This window comes from Psilocybe cubensis, chromosome 13, assembly GCF_017499595.1.
Source record: "Psilocybe cubensis strain MGC-MH-2018 chromosome 13, whole genome shotgun sequence".
Taxonomy (NCBI): Eukaryota; Fungi; Basidiomycota; class Agaricomycetes; order Agaricales; family Agrocybaceae; genus Psilocybe; species Psilocybe cubensis.
The window spans coordinates 1,005,668-1,024,391 of NC_063011.1; the positions used below are offsets into that span (position 1 = coordinate 1,005,668).

Genomic DNA, 18,724 nt, shown 5'->3' on the forward strand with positions numbered 1-18,724 from the left:
GTTTACTGTATTCCTTGTATATTTTTATCATCCAAAAGATCAACCTCTTGTCCTTTTCCGACTCTGCAGTTATTGTGTGTTCCTGATTGGGACAGAAGCCGCCAAACATGTTTGCAAATAACGGCCAAACAATAACGATGAGCTCACTGTCGGGGTTAATTACCACCTATCATCAGGCTCGTCCTCCTACTCCTCGGCGCGTCTGCTCAAACCGCATGGTCTCCGCAGACAACCTCAACCTTGATGTGCTAGAAGTCATATTCTCATTTCTGTCTGGGAATGACCTCCCTGCAGTAGCTCTGGTCAGTCAGTCGTTCCTCGTAGCGGTCATCCCGAGACTGTACCATACGATTTCATATCGGATACGTCAGGGGAAAGGTTATGCTTCGGTGAGTATTCGTTTTACGCGGAATATATTATCTCTGAGCGTCGATGATGTAACGTACAAAGGGAGAGACAATATCACCGTTCGCGGCGGTAATAGCCCATCCGCACCTGGCTATTCACGTTCAAAACATCGGTGAGCTCGTGTCTTTCCTTTTGTATGCTTGAGGATTTGACTAAAAAACCTATTCAATCAGAGATCAGCACCGTTCCGACCGTGAAATCGGTTGTGCATCCCGTTTTCGTGCGAGAATGTAGGGAAGCTCTGCGGATATGCAAGAACCTCAAGTCATTCAAATGTATCGTGCAAAATGTTCTACCCATGTTCCTTCCGGCCTTGCAGGAGAAAGGACGCTTAAACACGCTTCGCATATACGCCAACCTGACGACAACGCAGGCAACGATGCTCGTAAATATCACGGGGTTGGAGAGTTTAAGCCTAGAATTCGCCTCCTGGAATACTGTGGATTTGCTGCCTTCTTGGAGTTCATCTTTATCTCGCACTCTCACGACGTTGTCTCTCTATGTGAATATTCCCTTGTCCTGCAGCAACATTTCAAACTCAAGCATTCGTAGATGATCAATGTACTCCATGAAGACATCTTTGCATCGGTTCTGGGTAATTTGCCAAATCTAGTGGGCCTCCACGTTGTTGGCTGCCCAAAGTTGGATCATGTTGCAATTTTCAAACATCTAACAAAGACGCCGCTTCTCGAAAATCTCTCGATAACGGTGACAGTGAGTGATTTCTTTCTGTCGGCTTTTCGGTCCTAATCTATCGATATGAACATAGGAGACCACCAAACCACTTCCACTAATTCCGCTTGCACTTCATCACCTGAGGAACCTTGCACTTGATGCAAAATACACCATGCAACCTTCTCCTGTCACGGTTTTGGCTTCTGTGTTGACGTATCTGAATTCATCGTCTCCTTCTCTGTCTTCGTTTGCCATTAAAATGCCAGAACGCAAGGTTGTCGTGGGAGAGCCATTCATTGACCTGCTGATAGACAACCACCAAAGTACCTTACGGAGACTTGCATTCCTTGATTGCGGTGTTAGCAGAGAGTCGATCATCAAAATTTGTAAAAAGTGTCTTCGCCTGGAAAGACTAGACGTTGCAATTCCTATGAAAGAACTTGTGTGTTTCTTCCTGGTTTCAAAATTTATCCGGCTGGTTGGCTGATTAATGTCTTCCAAATAGGCTGCCTTCGCGATGAATATTTCGCATTCCCGGACATTGCGCACTATCGTAGACGTGGATAATCATGTCGATCATAGCATGCAACCAACACTCACACATGACACCGTGAGGCTCATGATGATCCAATGCCGTAGCCTTATGCGCATCGTCACAAATCGCAGGATCTGGACTGTGAGAACTCCCGGATGCATTCTGTCGTTTTACTTATGTCCTGATATCCTGCCAAATTTTTTTCAGGGCAAAGTTGACGCCAATAACAACGTAATCGTATCGCTTGAAAAGCGCCCTTCGCGCCGACATGGCTCGCTTTGGTTTATGCCCCGAGATTAATCCCCGGGAATATGGATTTCACCAGGTGAAACGATGAAGGATTTATCACATTTTTTTGTACGTCTAATCTAATATTGCTACATGTAGTCTTCCGGTTCCTCTTGCAATCTAGTAATATGATACAAATCAGAAACAAAGAGAATCATTTTCGTAATCCGAGTCTCGAGTCGTCGTTTTCATTGTAAAGGGTGGCACACCCAACTGCACCTGCCACACCTAGTGCGACTACAAGTTTTGATCGATTTTGCTATGGATACAAAAATGAGTTAGATTCAAAATTTAATGAACTCAAGACGCTGTCCTACCTGGCTGTCTGACTGTGAGTGATGGTGGTAACGAGTGATCCGGGCGGGACCCTCAAACATTTGCACCAAGGGCTCTGATGAACTAAAAGTGCGGGCCGAAGATGCTTGGGCTCTTCGAGGATGAGGTTGTGGGGCAAGCCCTGCATCTCGCATCCGTCGCTGAAATGCCAAAGCCTCGTTTTTTGGGCGAGCCGGACCATCGAAGACAATAGGTGACGGCAGTGGGGTAGGGCTTGATCGTGATGATCCTGCCGACCATTCGGTTGTGGGCGTTTGGGGGGTGGCTTTTGCCTTTGTGACTGTCTTGTACTTGTCGCGAATAAATTCGCTCGACTCGGACAGCCTTGTAGGAGCGTCGAAGATGTCGAAGATGGGTTGTAGTGAGATTTCTTCGAACTCTTGTTCTGCTAGAGCAGATGGGGAGACGACCGCTGCGTGTGTTGTAATTGAAGAGTGGATCTGCCTAGAGTGGCGGCAGGCAACAGAGAGAGCGCGGCGGTTGGCAGTTATGGCAGACATTATCACTGGCAAAATAGGTGAAGAGGAAGTAGGTCCTCCAGAGATTCATTAGAGTTTATATAATCTTTCAACCCTAGGGATATTAACTCGATTGACTCTGAGTTACACGATCGAGCCATGGAAATCTATGGAAATTCCTCGCAGCGCGCTGAATACAGGCATGGGGAAACCGAACCGAAGTTGGAAAGCGTGGAGAGACAAATCAGTGTCCTTGATGGACATGTCTATCTAATCAACAGCCATTTATGACTTTTGAAGCTGATTTCGAAGACGTGTCTTGAGGCAGAAAGTTAAGAATAGCTTTGAAGCGCCCAATTAGGCGAAAACGGTGGTGGGTTGTCGTGGACACGCATCATACATCTTGGGTAATCATGCACCTCCTCACACTCCGGGAGAAAAAAGGCGGACATGGAGCGGAGTTAGAGGATGAGATGCATAGTACCGGTACTGTCAGGTGCTGGATTAAACTTCCATGGTATAAACTGGTCTTGGCAGTTCGTCACTGAGAAGTAATAGTCCTCGCTTAAGAGCTCCGCCATTGCGAGTCAAGGTATAGGCTCGTAATACCAAGCCTTTCGGTACAGTAGTCGGGCCTCTTCTCGGGGCACAGCCTTGTAGACTTCCGTTAATTAGAGAAATGTATGGGCAGGTCAATACGTCGTCGGTGGCATCCGCTCAAACGCCACAAAGGAAAGATAGCCCTGACAATTGTCCATGGATTAACAGAGATACACGTTTAAAAATAATACGCAGCTGCGATGAAGAAAGACGATATACTGCAGATTGCGATATGCTGCGATCTCCTGTGATAGCTGGAGAAACTGATCTCTTGGCACAAACGACATTATCATCTCGTTAGATGGAAGCGCAGTTTTCATCCATGAGAAACGGCTCTAACGCGAAAAACTCACGAGACAGTATAATTAAAGGTTCTGCATAAGACGTATGTGCACTAGTATGGACGCCGTAGGGCTGTGCTCGCATAGATGGTTCGAAATTCACTTTGTAGTCCATATGGGAAAGGAGGATGATTCGATCCGACTGAACTTATGACAAGTTTAGTCCAACCAACGAATCAGGACCAACAGATTGTCGACAAGTTAACTTGTAAAGACCGTTGGTGTGGGACATTATACAGTTTGTAACTCCAGAGAAGTCGCCGGTATCCGTTAGTTTAGAGAGCTATTCCATGCTGAGAAAGATATTGTTCATTTGCATTTACTCCAGCTGACTCCAGATTAACAAATGTTGACAGTGATCTTGGGGTAACTTTAATCAAAAGCGAGTAGCAGAACAGATATATAGACCAAAGTTGGGCTAAAGCACAATAGGAACAATGTACAAGACAGTCGGGATGTGGAGAAGAGAAAGCAGGAGAAGGTGGGAGCTGGGTGGGAGTGGACAACAAGGTTACCGTGGGAAATGACTAAGTAAACCGTGATGTGTCTGTAATTGGCAATCGATTCACCGCCGGTAAAATCTCACTCCTGCTCTTCAACGAATCACATTTTGGAGCCGACACTTGGAGTTTATGTCTTCTCTTGCTGTGCTTTCTAGAACTTCTACCACTCGTCTCAGAGGTTTACATCTTTTTCTCTCTGTCATGCACGCGAAACAATTTGGGAAACAGACTATTTCTCGAAATTGTTGTTTCAAGGTGAGCTCCCTCTTCACTTGATTTCCAATTACATTCCTAAGTTTCAAGGCTTTTTGATAGCTTGGTTAATACGCCCTTAATTCATGAATTCCAATGTTTTCAAGAGTTTCGATCCTCAGGTTTTCACTTGTGATTCACGCTCAGTATTTTTCCGTGTGCCGAAAGCAATTTTTGGCCTTGCTGCAGACATGCTGCATACACGTGGTAGATGATCCAGGTCTGACGGACGGGCCAGTCACTACGGGTTCATGAATTGTCACCCCGTTATCGCTGCACGCTAGTGCATGTTCTATCACACCTTTCACATTCACCGCATGAGGTCGATGAACTGACTCTTCAAATACTAACTGCTGACGGACCCCTTGTTATTCTACCTCATCTCTTCACTACAACATGACCTCGTATTTCGACGATCCCGACTCAGAGATCCGTCCCTTACCGCAGTGCGGCTTCGGTGCGGACGTTGATTTCAATACCCTAATCCAATCGAATCGTTTCCTTTTCCGCGTGTACACACCGAAAGAAAGGTCGCCATTCTATGATGATACTGAACCTTTCTTTGTTGCTCCACGATTCGACGAGCAGTTTGTTCGCTCTCCAGTAGATCTTCCGAAGGTCAAGTTCTCCGAGCCATTCATCGGCTCGTATGCCGACGTTGCCCGACATATGGAATGGACAACAAGATCGACATCATCCTATATCTCGACATCCTTCAGTTTCAGCTGGTCTATCTGGGAAGCCGTCAGACGGTATTATCAAGGGGTAAAGAAAGATGTCGAAATCGCTATCATCGATTCAACAGCTCTCGGAGGTAGAGCAGCTACGGCAATCCAGCTAATGCAGAAAAGTACTCCTTCAGAGTGAGTGTTTATACTTTTGATATTGCAATCTTCTGACCGTTTTGGTTCCAGGCGAACGGAACAATACTGGAAATGGTACCGTTTCTCGCAGGATTCCCAGTCAGTCCTCGTGTATGGGATGATTCCCCGGACAGCAGTCCTAGCTTCAGTACCTCTTATCCAGATTCTCCGAAAGATGCCATCGTACTTCCTTCGACAGGATGTCCAAATCATCTCTGGAAACCCTTTAGACTTGGTTGCGTGGAATTTTGCTCTACGCAAACACAACTACCGCCAGTTTTGCCAAGACATGTCAAAACTGTTCCTCGCACGACCTGCTGAAGTAAGGTTGCGAGACTCAACAGCTGGCTGCGTCAGACTGGCGCTATCATTCCTCCGACCGTTCTTTCATCGTGTGGTACAGAGTGACTTCGAAATCGCCATCAGTTATCTCCGCAACCTTTCCATTACGATTTCCCAATGGCCCGGCGGCGAATGGCTCAGAGACCACAAGGAAATCCGGAGAATCATAGACTCGATGGTCCTCGCTCTGGCAGAGGAACTCAGAGAGAAATACCTGGACGAGAAACAGGAGGAAATGGCACGTTTGCAATTGGTTATCAACGGGCTTCAGCAGGAGGTGGATGCACAGAAGGCCAATACAACCATTCTCCACCTGAACCTCGTGGACGATGACTCAGATGACGAATTTGCAGTTGATTTCGGGGAGTCCGAGGAGCCAACGCTGGTAACCCCAAGTGTGCTCCCGATCGTGGAGAAACCGTCCTCTTTGTACATACCCATTGTTACGGTGCAGCCTCGTATCCCACCTGCCTTCCAAACACCTATCACGCCGCCAGAGTCGCCCCGAAACTCGCTTTTTGTGACAGCGGTATCGGGGTCTGTTAATAATGTCATACCAAGTCCTCTTGCGAAGGAATATGTGGATGACGTTGGCCAAGCAAGCAATGAAGTTGTGCCTGTAGAAGCGCCGCTATCTGCGGTTTCAGAGGAGCCGGCCTCTCCTCCGCCCACCCCGCCTGTTCATTCAACAATTCTCCCGCCAGTTTCCCTATCTCCCATCGAAGAGGAAGCTTTTTGTGAAGAAGAAGAGACTCCCAATGGCCAAGAATGGATAGATTCATCTAGCAAGGATCTTGTCGACCAAACTCTAGAACTATTGCAGGATGATGCAGGATGTGCCAATAAGCACGATACCAGTGACCCACTTGCGCAGGAAAATCTTCATGGCGAGGTGTCTGTCGACGCACTACATTATGGAGATGACCTTTCACACACAGAAGATGAGGACGATGGGGAAGAAACAGAACTTGAGCCAGAGACTGAGCACGAACATTACTTGCCCCCCACTTCTTCCAACTCCTGGGCTATGATCCACCACGTTCGTCCCAAAGTGTCGTCTTTCTCTTCCACTCATTCCTCTATCGCGTCCATGGACACCTTGATCGATCCAGGTGAAGGTTCATTCCATTTGAAACGGCTTTCCATCACTTCAGCGGATTCGTTCGAGTTTGTGCCACCTTATTCGTCCTTCCGCTCATTCAACATTCCATCTCAAACTGTTTCATTTTCTGAACCTCCTTCGAGAGCTCCCTTGACTCCGATATTGAACCCTGTCGATATTCCTTTGCCACCGTCACCCATACCTTCTTTGGACTCGATATGCTTGACGTCGTCGCTATCATCTGCTTCATCGCACCTCTCATCCACGCCCGCTTCTCCGAGATCTCAAAGTGCTTCCCTGGAGTCGCGTTCCTCGTCCCCCTCTCCGTTGGCTCAACACTCAGTCCAATCGTCGACCCATTCTTCCCCTCATTCGTCACCCTCTTCAGCAACAACTCCTTTGCCATTGGAGCTTCATTTACCCGTCATCCCCGCCGCTCTGTTGATTCCGCCTAAAGCTCGAATCAGTCTGCTTTCACCGCTTCCAGAAGCCCACGACGTAGACGACGAGGATGAGGACGATCCCAAGTCAAAGGGTGTCCGCCCGACCAGAGTTGTTGAAACGGCGTCCTACCTCGTCGGTGGGTTTTTAGTTGGTGCTTTCATCACGCTTTTTCTCTTTTCGACGCAACGCAGGCAGTTGCTTGCTCTGACTTGATGCCCTGATAATTTTTTTTTCTGATTTCGTTCATGGGTTTACATGAAGCCAGTTCTTTGTTCTGCTTTCGAGCAGCTTGTAGCTTATTTATGACATTCGAGGTTTGTATTTTTCTCCAATCTTTCAAAGTTTTCCTTTGTTCTTCGTTCTTCGAACTAGATTTGGATACATTTGATATAGCATACATCCACACTTGTATCACTTTCTGTACAACACCCGCACCGGGCCCTGTCGTGTACCAACCATTAGCTGTACAACAACACATATGTAACAACCCTCTATGCCACAACCAATATATGCAACATATGCTCTCACATTATACAGTCGTTCATTTGCGGATCGCATATATGAAACCATCGTAGCCTTTCTCGCTGACTGTTCCGATGGTCGTGGCTTCAACGTCCTGATCGTCTTTAAGAGCATGGAGGAGCCGCCGCACGCCCTCAACGTTGTTGTCCGAGTATTCGGGGTCGGCGACGCGACCATATCGGACCACGTTGTCTACAATCTACAACGGAATGAGTTCATTTCGATGCAAATGAAGGAGTGGACGCCAGTGGATTCATTCTGTTATAGAAACACTTACAATGACACCGCCTGGCCGAACGAGGCGTTTTGCTTCAGTGAAGTATATGAGATTTGACGGCTTGTCTGCGTCAATGAATACAAAGTCGAAGGGCTCTTTGGCATCCAGCTTGGCCAAAGACTCCACGGCCGGACCAACAACCACAGAAATTTTATCTGCGAGACCTGCCAATTTAATGTTATCAGTAGCCACCTGTCAAAGTAACCTCAGCTTAATATCAAGCAATGCATTGGGTAGCGGTATAATGAAGTTACCTTGGCATGTTGTGGGTTCAATTCTAGCGTGGTGACACTTCCGTCTGAAGGAACCCCACGACCAATCCAAATGGTGGAATATCTGTCAGTCAAAACACCCAAATTCGACGCTCAACTGTTTCAGCTAATCATACAGAGGGTGCAACTACCCACCCGCCGAGCGTTCCGATCTCCAAGACTCTTTTTGCTCCAGTGGTCTTGACGAGCAGGTTCAAGAATTTGCCCTGAGCAACGGTCACTGCGATATCAGGCAACCCTTGCTCATGATTGTTCTTCACCACCGCGTCCAAAATATCGTCTTTAGGTATCAAAAACGAATTGTGGTATTCATCTGAACGCGTCCACTCTTCAAGAGATGTATGAAAATAAGTCTGTCGTCCGGCCATAGTTCTGAAGCAAGAAATCAAGAGATAATATAACGCAGGAGAGAGAAAATTGACGATGCGAAAGCTACAAACTTGGGTAGCAATTTATAGATCTAGGGGTGATGAGGAGCTATAATAAGATATGGCGTAATCTTCTTGGAAAGTCAATCTGCTGCGATTATCTGATAACGAAGAAGTAGGTGACTGCGCTTGAAATGATTCCCTGGTCGGACGTGCAGAAGCTCAAACCGTTCGCGTCTAACTGTATTCAAGTTGACAGTCAGACGACTGCGTAAAAGCACCCGATAGTACCAATCAATACAATCTGAGTCATGAACAATTGCAAGACTTGTCTGATTATTACTGTGCATGTATCATACCATACAAATCCCGCCAAACACGGATCCTCGAGGGTGGATTAATCGCCTGTGAAAGTTAGGATGCGAGAAATTTATGGCAAAAGCAGTGACCAGCCTCTCCTACATAACCCAATCACGAACCCTTCGAGCCTCCGCCGCTCTTCGATCTACAACTTCTCGGATTTCCGGGCCCCATAGTTCAGCGGGTGTTGTTGTCGTTGACGCTGATCCATCAGGATTCCATAGCGCATTCACATGCTTGTCGGCATCGTTGAGTTCGAAGACGACACAGTTCTCGATGCTCAACGGGCGGGTAGGATCCCAGCGAACAAGCGTTGGCCTTGAAGGGATATCATAAGGAGGAACGACTGAGCGACCTCTGTGCAAATCTTCAAAAATCAGCGCCACGTCGTCTTCGTCAATCGGTAGTTTGCTGCAAAAATCGTTGGCAAAGTTGTCCAATTGAGAAATAGTCCAACACATACTTGATTTGATGACCAGCAATTTTACATTCTCTCTTCAGCAAATCTCGATACATTCGTTCATAGAGTTTCTTCCTATTCTTGATCGGCAAGGGGTTTCCAATGGGCTTTTCGGCCAACTCGCAAAGAACATAGGTGGCGATGTTTAGTCCAAAAATTGACGGCAAAGGGCCCAATACAGGTAGGATGCGAACACGGAAATCGTCGAACACTCCCAGTTCTTTGACCGGTCCCTTCTGGAACTCCTCCTCTGGTAGCGGTAGCAATTTGACGTCACCCGGTACTTCGGTGGAGTAAACGACAGGGATTCCCGAATCAACACCGAGAAGTCGTAAACGTCGGCGAACAGAGCGTGCCAGAGGGTCATATACTGTGTGAGAGATGTCGCTGATTTGAATTCGGGTAGGATCGCATTTGGCACCGGATCCCATCGAAGAAAAGACCTAATGCGTAGCTACTCTCAGTTCAAAGTTCTTCGCAGTGCATGAAGGGTTTGACCTTTATTTTGTTATCGTAGCAGTATTTCAGCAGGTCGACCTTGGTCTGGATATTGTCAATGGCATCTTAAAGGACAAATTAGCAATGCAAAAGGAGGAGTACAAAATCCCTTACCAATAACCCAGTCAGCATCCTCCAGCAAACGTCCTCCCTCCTCCTTTCTCCAAATCTCAATTCTCGAGTCAACCTCAACCCATTTTGCAATCTGCTTAAGTGTCTTTTCGATGCATTTCACTTTTGGTGTGCCCACGTCCACCAGCGTAGCCGTAGCGTGTCGGTTGAGCGAGGACAAAGTGACGTAGTCAAAGTCCACTAAACGGATGTTCGAGATGCCTCTGCATTTTGAATATGAGGGTCAGAGACAAAAGTCAACGTCTATATTTGAGACCCACGATCGTACAAGCATCACAGCTGCCCAGCTTCCTACTCCTCCGCACCCAACGACAACCACGCGGCCCTTTCGGATTTTCGCCATACCTTCATCGCCGAAGAACGCGTAATTTCGCGCGAGTTGTTCTCGGATGAGGTCTTCGTCGTAGTCCAGACTGCTCCCATTTGCACGGCTTGTAGATTGTAAGTTCAGTTGCGATCTGAATGCCTGAGACTCGACGTCTTCGCGGTCAATTTGCATAGAATCTAGCGCGGAAATGGAGCGCCGGACTTCATCGTCAAGCTCCTTCCTCCGTGTCCGTCTAATGTGGGTATTATAAGCATGTACAAGGCCAGCTGTCGCCAGAGAGGCGGCGACGGCAGTAGCAACGAGCTGAGTTCTATGAGAGAGGTTCAAGGTCATGGCAGTTGTATTTAAACTTTTTCATGCAATAAACCTCCGCCATCAAATTCTTAATTTCAAATTCCCAGCCTCGGTCTTGACTTTGTACAGTTGAACCCCTCTTAACCCATACCTCTCGGTGGACGGCTCAGGGTATGGGTTACCAGGGGTTATGGGTTTTGAGAGGTATGGGTTAAGAGGGGTTCAACTGTACATACTTCAAAAGTCAAAAGGGGCCGACGCTCTACTTCTGACTTGCTCATTTCTGAAAGCCCAATTCAGGAATCCGTATCTTCTCCAAACGTAACGCATTCTCCTGAAAGTTTGATCTCAATACTTTCCTATACTGATTTTCTCGTCAGGTTCCGCAAACTACCCCACACCGTATGTAGAGTGGCACAAGACACACCAACTGACACTTACAAGCGCATACAACGGGTTAAGAGCGAGCGTGTCGCATTAGAACTTGAAGATTGTGACAACATCGCCTGTGACGAAGCACTATAGTTGACATCCACCACAGTGACCCCATGTCGCCGCTCTTCTCTCAAATCCCGCTACGTATACATTCCAGCTTCACCTTCATCCTCAGTCAGCACAGATGAATCTTTCATACGGTAGAAAAAATATTTATAGGGCCCTGGCCCTACTCGCCGTCTCAGTCAAAATATGCATGACTGAGGTGAGCCAGAACCACATCCTTCGCCATTTGTGTCTATTCCTTACTTACTGTACCACGGCGTGATATGTGGCCTTCAAATGTCACCGTTATCTAGGTCTGGGTTTCTACAAAAACTTGTTTCATAATCAGTAATGTTTACTATATATCCAGTACTTACACTTTTCGATGCATGGTAGCATATTTACAAGATATAATACATAGTATTTTTTACTATTTTGCTTTGAATAAGTAATGTCCAAGACCCCACCTTCAACGATGTCAAAATTGATACATGGAAAACAGAAGAATAAATAGCTCACTGTTCCCCTCCATCCATATTGAACAACTCAGAACATGCCATATAAAAGACACGAAATCTAATGAACCGCTCATTGTGAGCTGGAATAACCAACGATAGAGATAAAGACCTTACCTGTGAAATGTCTTCTTCCCTTCAATAGGATCGTGGCCTTTTGCCGCGGCATCTTTCTGGAGTCCTTTGAGCCCCTCTGCTCATACGTTACAGTTATCAGACATATGGAACACGAAAAAGCCAGAATGCGCGCGCCTACCCTTTCCGTTTCTGTCCTGAAGCTGAAGCCAATGTTCAAGTGTACGCGAGTAATGTGTTCCAGGTAGGTACCAGCTTCGAATTAAAGTCAAGTCCGACTGGAAGTATAACTATAGATAATGCGATCAGAATATGGACCGTGAGTGTAAGTTTATAGAAACTCACAAATAGGTCATGCGATGGCATAGTTCCACCTTGCAATAAATCCGAAAACTAAATTTTGACCCTTTGCTATCAAACGAGCAACGTACCTGAGAAGAAGTTCTTCGCCATCCAGCCATCATCTTCTACAAAATGATATGGTGTTGTTTTATGGCAGAAGATATGAACGAAAAAAAGTGATTCGTCAGAAGAATCGCCTTTCTGGGATGTAGGACGTAGCCATGTAGAGATTTTCTTGAAAAGAACCTGGTAATTCTTCATATGCTCAAGCATCTTTCAATTAAAAGCGAGCTGTTGAGTCGGGACTCAGACTGGTGTATCAAGTTCAGCGCACCTCGATGCTCAAAATTCTATCAAATCTATGCAGACAGTATGAGTTATCATGATTAAAAACTCAAATTGTGAACAAACCGTATCGAGCTATCAAAATCGTGTGTATTGACATCTGCTGTGATGATCTACTCAGAGAAATGATCAGTGAAATGGGGGGGGGGACCGCTGTTGACGTCGAAAGTGTACCGTGATGTTGGTCAAACCCCGTTCCTTAGCAGCAAAATCGATATGCTGTTTCTGGGTCGCCGAGTTTGACAGGCCCGTGATACGTGAATTAGGGTATTTCTGGGGAAATGAACGAGTAAGCGATAGTTCAACGCGCATATAATCCGCCAAAACTCGAAAGACTGACCTCTGCCAGAAATAATGATAGGCTTCCCCAACCTAGGATAACATATATTGTTTTGGCCTGATAATTGCTTAGGGGTAAGAGCGGGGCGCACCGCAGCCTAAATCCAAGATGTCTAGTCCGTCCCGCAATTGGGCTTTGGTACAATAACTCTCCAGCATAAGCTTCTCGGCTTCGGCCAGTGATTCTCGTCCAGTAGGATACAAGCACGACGAGTATTTCCCATACGGACCAAGAGTAGATAGGATGAAATCCGTGGCAACCTATGGAGCAGCGAACCCACACACGCGTTCAACCATCAGAACTGATGTAAGTTTCCAGAATTCAACATCGGCATACTTCATAATGCTGTTCGTTGGCTTTCTCGGGCACTTCGGCGATGGTGGTGCGGTTGCGCACGTCTTCGATGAACTTCATCTTGGCTGCATGGTTTGCTTCCAGTGAACCAGCGTTGATCTCGCGCAGACGTTGGCGTAGAAGAAGACGTATCGCTATACGAAGAATGAAATCTGGGACCAACCCCTGACGCAAGTGACTGAGATTAGCACCGTGCACATCGTCTCTGAAGAGCGCGTTGAGTACATACCCTATCGAGCAGGTTGTATCCAACTTCGAGGACAGAGTCCATTGTGAAGGAGTAATGATGAGGCAGGAAGAAATGGAAGTCTGTGGGCACGCTACTGTTCGGTTCTGGCTATTAAGAGGGCTTTATATATAAGCAGTGATGAATGATGTGTGGGCAGTGTGAATCCGGGTCCTTCGTGAAAGAAGTTGGGATGATGATCGTCGATCGCGGCCCGTTCCCATGTTGCTGATGAGGCTGGCATCGTGAGATGTATAGCAACGCCATTTTCAATTTGTCCCTAGTAATTGCAGCTGGCTCAAGAGTTGGATGGGATGATAAAGCAAAGACTATGAGTTCATAATCGTGGTTGTGATTGAAGGAATGAAAGCGTACTGCACCGTAAACTCCGCCAAGATAAGATTGGCACTTGTTCGTTTGCCGACGCCCATCGAATTTCGTAAGCATCTCGCGTAGGGACAATTACTTGTAGACATTGATTTTGACGGTCAACACGGCGAATCTGGCCTCTTGTGGAGTCACACTCATCTCCTGGGGTAATAGCAGGCTTTGAAGTATATTAGATCGTATTTACTGTATATATGGTGCTTACACCATATGCTCCTATTTTCTCTTAGCTCGTTCCAGCATAAAACTCTACAGGTATCAAATAAAAAAACTGTGCTTGTGGTGGGATTCAGAAGCGTGATATACGATTGTAGATGGGATCACCACGGGTATTGCTTGGTGTTTGTCCTTATTTCGCTTTGAATAAGTAATGTCCAAGACCCCACCTTTAACATGTCAATGAAAATTGGTACGAGATTAATGTAAGAATAGATTGCTCACTGTTCTCCTCCATCCATATTGAACAACTCAGAGCATGCCATAAAAAAGACACGGAACCTAATAAGCAGAATACCGTGAGCTGGAGTAGCATCAAAAGGCAGGGAACGAAGAGGCCTTACCTATAAAATGACTTTTTCCCTTCAATAGCATTGTATCCTTTTTCGATTGCGTCCATCTGGAGTTCCTTCAATCCCTCTGTTTCAATATCGTTAGCCAAAAAGACATCGTCAGTCAAACAGAGATACATGGGAACCTACTTTTTCTATTCTTGTCCTGGTTCTGAAGCCAATGCTCCAGCGTTCTTGAGTGGTGTTTTCCGGATATGTACCAGCTTCGGATCAAAGTTAAATCCGATTGGAAATACACCTGTAGGTTACGATGAGGACCCACTGTGAAAGTCATTGGCTGAAAAGGACTCACAAATAGGTCATGCGAGGGCATAGTCCCGCCTTCAAACAATTCATAAGTTTATCGGTCTTTGGCGATTATAACACCAAGCATACCTGAAAAGAAGTTCTTCGCCATCCAGCCATCATTTTCTACGAAATGGTACGGCATTGTTTTGTGGCAAATAATATGAACAAAAAGCAGGGATTCGTCTGCTTCGTTGGAGATTTCGGCTTTCTGAGATCTTGGACGAAGCCACGAGGAGATTTTCTTAAACAACATCTGATAATTTTTCATATGTTCAAGCATCTTTACACAGAGTCAGCGGTTGGAGAAGAAAAACATATCGTACTAAAGCATACCTCGACACTAATAATTCTGTCGAATCTAAACAGACGGCGTCAACGAGTCATATCGTCAATGAAGCTCATATAGTCAACAAACCTTATCGAACTATCAAAATCATGTGTGTTGACATCTGCTGTGATGATCTAGTCAGAGAAATGATGAGCAAAATGGGAATACTGTGGAAGGACAAAATGTGCACCGTAACGTTGGTTAAACCACGTTTTTTAGCTGCGCCGTCTATATATTGCTTTTGGGTCGCCGAGTTTGACAAGCCCGTGATACGTGAGTTAGGATATTTCTAGGGAGAGATGCAACAACGGTTAACACGCATAATTTTGCCTATGCAGCAAAGTACTAACCTCTGCCAAAAATAATGAGAGGCTTCCCCATCCTGAGAAATGGTTATCATAACTCGGTCTGAAGACGCCGTGAGGTCTGAGGGAACACGACGCACCACATCCTAAATCCAGGATGTCCTGTCCATCGCGCAAATAGGCCTTCGTACAGTAACTCTCCAGCATGAATTTCTCGGCTTCAGCAAGCGTCTCTCTTCCAGTGGGATACAAGCCCGCGGAATATTTTCCGTATGGCCCGAGGGTCGACAGCATGAATTCCGTAGAAACCTATAGAGGAGGAAAACAATGGTCAGTACAAAACCTAACGCAACCTTGCAACATTTCAAATACTCCTTACTTCGTAAAGTTGTTCGTTGGCCTTCTCGGGAACGTCTGCAATGGTGTAGTGGTTTCGCAGACCTTCGATGAATTTCATCTTTTCTGTGTGGTTTGCTTCAAGAGACCCAGTGTTGATCTCGCGTAGACGTTGGCGTAAAAGCAGGCGTATCGCAATCCGAAGCGCCAAGTCTGGGACTAGCCCCTGGAGAATGAATAAAGTCAGTATCTTTCGTGTCATTGCTGAAGAGCGTCTCCAAAAAATACCCTATCGAGCAGGTTGTATCCAACTTGGAGAACGGAGTCCATTGTAGCGGTGTAGTGACGAAGGCAGGAGATTAGGACGGTAAATTGAATGGTTGGTTTGGACTAGTGGACGTTATATATAATTAGCGCCTTGTCCGGGGGTTGGGATTGTTGATTCCCATGTCATAACGAGAGTCCTCTAACGATCGATATCGTGTGTAGTGGTCAATATTTGATGATACACATTACATAGATAGCTTTTTTGCGTGTTACCAATGAGGTTCCGGTCATCGTAAGATATTCAGCTTCTTCTTCTTCTTCAACAGTCTGTTGCATTTGACCCATTTCCAGGGAACTGGATGCGAAGAATACATTCTGAAACAACGAAAGGAGTAGCCTGAGTTCATAGGCGTAGCACTCACCTAATAAATTGAAACATACCTTGGCAGGAGTGTCTTGGGAGCGGCGACCTTCCTGACATTAAGGAGCAGTAAGGGTGTATGGCAGCGTTAGCCATTTATTGGATTTCGCGGCCGTAGTTGTGTTGACAGTTGGTGAGACTGGGTATATATGGGGAAAACCCATTTACAATGGAGTCAACTCGAACTTTTCAGTTGGGTTCAGCTAAACTTGCTCCACAAAAAGTTACTGACACTCAGGGCGGTCGGGTCCCGAAGGGTTGGCGGTCAGCAACTTTACTTGCAATTTCTTTTGGTCTTATTGATGTTCCGCACAAGATGGGTGAAGGAGGTGCGAAAGGGATGGAGGACCAGGATGTCCCGTTCGCAAAATGCCAAGGCTTGCAAGTCTATTTGCGCCTATTTGCACATAGGCTCGACTTTTCCATTCGCTTAAGCAAAGACGACAAGGATTAAACAAGGACTAAATTTCGTTCTTACTCCTCGAACGGTGTGAGATATACCCCCCAAGGACATACGTACGAGAAACGTAAGAGGAATATACACTCAAGTTTAAGACGCGCGCCTGACGTAAACCCGGGTAAGTAAGTTGCTTTCATCATTGCCATTTACTAACGACGTACCAATGAAGCGTTCCTATCTCTTCGAAGGTCCCTATACTATATACCACACCTTTTGCGACCCTGAAACATTGGTTAGGTCCACCATGGAAACTCCCCAAACTCCCACTTCCGACTTCAGTTCGCGTCGAAGGTTGAATCAAACACTGGTGGTAAACGAAGCTGTCGAATGCGAGAACGACATAACGTCTCTTCAAAATGTCCTCATTGATTTAAAGTACAAGCGCATGGCTCTTAATACGAAGTTGAATTCTGTTCATGACCTGATGGCGGAACTCCCACTCGAAGTTACAACCGAGATATTCCAACTTGTCGTCGACAGCCAAGAAGAGTCCAACCTTCGCTCACTCCCTACCCAGTTCCTTCTCGGCAGAGTTTGCAAAGCATGGAGAGACACTGTGTGGAAGCATCCGTCCCTGTGGAAAGATATTCGAATACAAATCATTGCGGAAAAGTACCCAAAACAAGAAGAATTGCTTGGAGAATGGTTGAATCATTCCGGAACCCGTCCGATAACTGTCAGCATCGCTAGCAAGGACCGATGGCAGCCTCCTCAATCATTTGCTACTTTGCTGCTTGGGACAAGCCAACGCTGGACCGCCTTCACCTGTTGCTCGCCATTATCGTCAATTTCCGAAGGACTTGCAGCGGATCCGCCTCCCTCATTTCCGCTTCTATCAAGCATCAAAGTGTTTACTAATGGCCTCCCGCAAAATGAATCAATGAAGTATAATTTCAATGCCACACCTAAACTGCGGAATATCTTTTTATCACACCCTTACTTGTGTCAGATCTCATGCTCATATCGTTTTCTCACCGCTCTAACAATCTAAGGCCTTCCGGCATCATATGCGCTCAGCTTTATCAACTCGCTACAAAACATCAGAAAACTTGTTATATGGCTTACAAAAGGATCTGCAAACCAGATTGCCTCCCAACATACCGGCTTGAAGATCTTACCTTCTCTTAACTCCCTTTGTCTCACCGGGGAAAACACTGCCGCCTCTGTCATCTTGGACAGAATCATCACGCCTGCATTGATGGACCTACGTCTTTGGATCTACTCAACCGGTAGCGCGAACCTGGACCACGCCTGGATCACTTCGCTCAATGATTTGCGCGAAAGGTCTGCCTTCAGCTTGTCCAATTTATCATTCAAAGGCGCCGGAATTGGGCAAGAGGGAATACTTGTGGATGCTGTAGGATCTTTTCCTACTCTGTCTTCTCTACACATTGAAGATCTCGGCAAAAATGGCAACTTCGTGCTCTCCGATTTGACAATCGGCTGATTCGATCCTGAAGCTTTTCCAAGTTTCCTCCCTATTCTAGAGAGCTTTACCTTCAAAGGAAAGATCGACTTCAAGCCAACCAAATTGCTAACGACACTGGAGAAACGCCTCGAGGCGTCGAAAACAAACGCATCTAGAAAGCCGCTTTGTGGGGTTAATGTCACCTACACCAACGCGCAATGGGCCCAGACAGGGGAGAACGGGAATCCTAATCGTGTGTGGGCATTTCATCGCGGGATTGCTGATCTTGCAGCTCGGGGAGTGGATCTTGATGTTGTATGGGATGAAAAAAATTCAAATGCAAAGGCGCCGTAACGGTCTTACTTGGTTGCAAGCCTGTAAGCTCGCAAACGAGATCTGGCGAGGTGGCCAGGTATTCTTTTCTCTTTGGTTATTTAATCAATGCCAACATCTATTGTATTTTACCCGACATGCTCTCCGGAACTGTTCTTAACATCATATATTATAGGTCATTCACATTTTCTAACACATAGCACTCCTTGTCGGCACATAATCATGATTATTGTTTCCCCCTATACCAGCCTTCTTCCTACCCATTCTTACCCCTGTTCGCGACTTTC

The 18,724-nt window shown here is 46.2% G+C and overlaps 8 protein-coding genes across 8 annotated transcripts; 4 read left to right on the forward strand and 4 right to left on the reverse strand.

The window, feature by feature from the left end:
* Positions 1-215: 215 nt before the first annotated feature.
* Positions 216-1,918, forward strand: JR316_0013042 (uncharacterized protein; the record flags this gene model as incomplete). The annotated part of the gene is made up of 7 exons (XM_047898657.1): positions 216-389; positions 451-520; positions 582-910; positions 961-1,122; positions 1,178-1,525; positions 1,589-1,759; positions 1,826-1,918. 7 exons carry the CDS (start codon positions 216-218, stop codon positions 1,916-1,918), a joined length of 1,347 nt encoding a protein of 448 aa, XP_047742205.1.
* Positions 1,919-2,060: 142 nt separating this feature from the next.
* JR316_0013043 (uncharacterized protein) lies at positions 2,061-2,742 on the reverse strand (the record flags this gene model as incomplete). Its single annotated transcript, XM_047898658.1, has 2 exons — positions 2,061-2,165; positions 2,224-2,742. 2 exons carry the CDS (start codon positions 2,740-2,742, stop codon positions 2,061-2,063), a joined length of 624 nt encoding a protein of 207 aa, XP_047742206.1.
* A 2,050-nt stretch (positions 2,743-4,792) lies between these two features.
* JR316_0013044 (uncharacterized protein) lies at positions 4,793-7,360 on the forward strand (the record flags this gene model as incomplete). The annotated part of the gene is made up of 2 exons (XM_047898659.1): positions 4,793-5,259; positions 5,311-7,360. The coding sequence occupies 2 exons, from the start codon at positions 4,793-4,795 to the stop codon at positions 7,358-7,360; spliced, it is 2,517 nt and encodes an 838-aa protein (XP_047742207.1).
* Positions 7,361-7,688: 328 nt separating this feature from the next.
* JR316_0013045 (tRNA threonylcarbamoyladenosine dehydratase) lies at positions 7,689-10,697 on the reverse strand (the record flags this gene model as incomplete). The annotated part of the gene is made up of 11 exons (XM_047898660.1): positions 7,689-7,868; positions 7,947-8,138; positions 8,201-8,282; positions 8,354-8,590; positions 8,659-8,678; positions 8,946-8,991; positions 9,049-9,357; positions 9,410-9,849; positions 9,905-9,969; positions 10,019-10,239; positions 10,297-10,697. The coding sequence occupies 11 exons, from the start codon at positions 10,695-10,697 to the stop codon at positions 7,689-7,691; spliced, it is 2,193 nt and encodes a 730-aa protein (XP_047742208.1).
* An 871-nt stretch (positions 10,698-11,568) lies between these two features.
* Positions 11,569-13,380, reverse strand: JR316_0013046 ((S)-coclaurine N-methyltransferase; the record flags this gene model as incomplete). Its single annotated transcript, XM_047898661.1, has 13 exons — positions 11,569-11,605; positions 11,658-11,714; positions 11,771-11,846; positions 11,910-12,018; positions 12,074-12,102; positions 12,160-12,343; positions 12,405-12,429; positions 12,482-12,528; positions 12,590-12,688; positions 12,756-12,787; positions 12,847-13,015; positions 13,092-13,274; positions 13,339-13,380. 13 exons carry the CDS (start codon positions 13,378-13,380, stop codon positions 11,569-11,571), a joined length of 1,089 nt encoding a protein of 362 aa, XP_047742209.1.
* Positions 13,381-14,071: 691 nt separating this feature from the next.
* JR316_0013047 ((S)-coclaurine N-methyltransferase) lies at positions 14,072-15,878 on the reverse strand (the record flags this gene model as incomplete). Its single annotated transcript, XM_047898662.1, has 13 exons — positions 14,072-14,108; positions 14,164-14,220; positions 14,283-14,358; positions 14,421-14,529; positions 14,584-14,612; positions 14,667-14,859; positions 14,913-14,937; positions 14,995-15,041; positions 15,098-15,196; positions 15,258-15,289; positions 15,353-15,521; positions 15,592-15,774; positions 15,837-15,878. 13 exons carry the CDS (start codon positions 15,876-15,878, stop codon positions 14,072-14,074), a joined length of 1,098 nt encoding a protein of 365 aa, XP_047742210.1.
* Positions 15,879-16,405: 527 nt separating this feature from the next.
* On the forward strand, positions 16,406-16,690 carry JR316_0013048 (uncharacterized protein; the record flags this gene model as incomplete). Its single annotated transcript, XM_047898663.1, has 1 exon — positions 16,406-16,690. The coding sequence occupies one exon, from the start codon at positions 16,406-16,408 to the stop codon at positions 16,688-16,690; it is 285 nt and encodes a 94-aa protein (XP_047742211.1).
* A 250-nt stretch (positions 16,691-16,940) lies between these two features.
* Positions 16,941-18,143, forward strand: JR316_0013049 (uncharacterized protein; the record flags this gene model as incomplete). The annotated part of the gene is made up of 2 exons (XM_047898664.1): positions 16,941-17,640; positions 17,689-18,143. The coding sequence occupies 2 exons, from the start codon at positions 16,941-16,943 to the stop codon at positions 18,141-18,143; spliced, it is 1,155 nt and encodes a 384-aa protein (XP_047742212.1).
* Between the last annotated feature and the right edge of the window lie 581 nt (positions 18,144-18,724).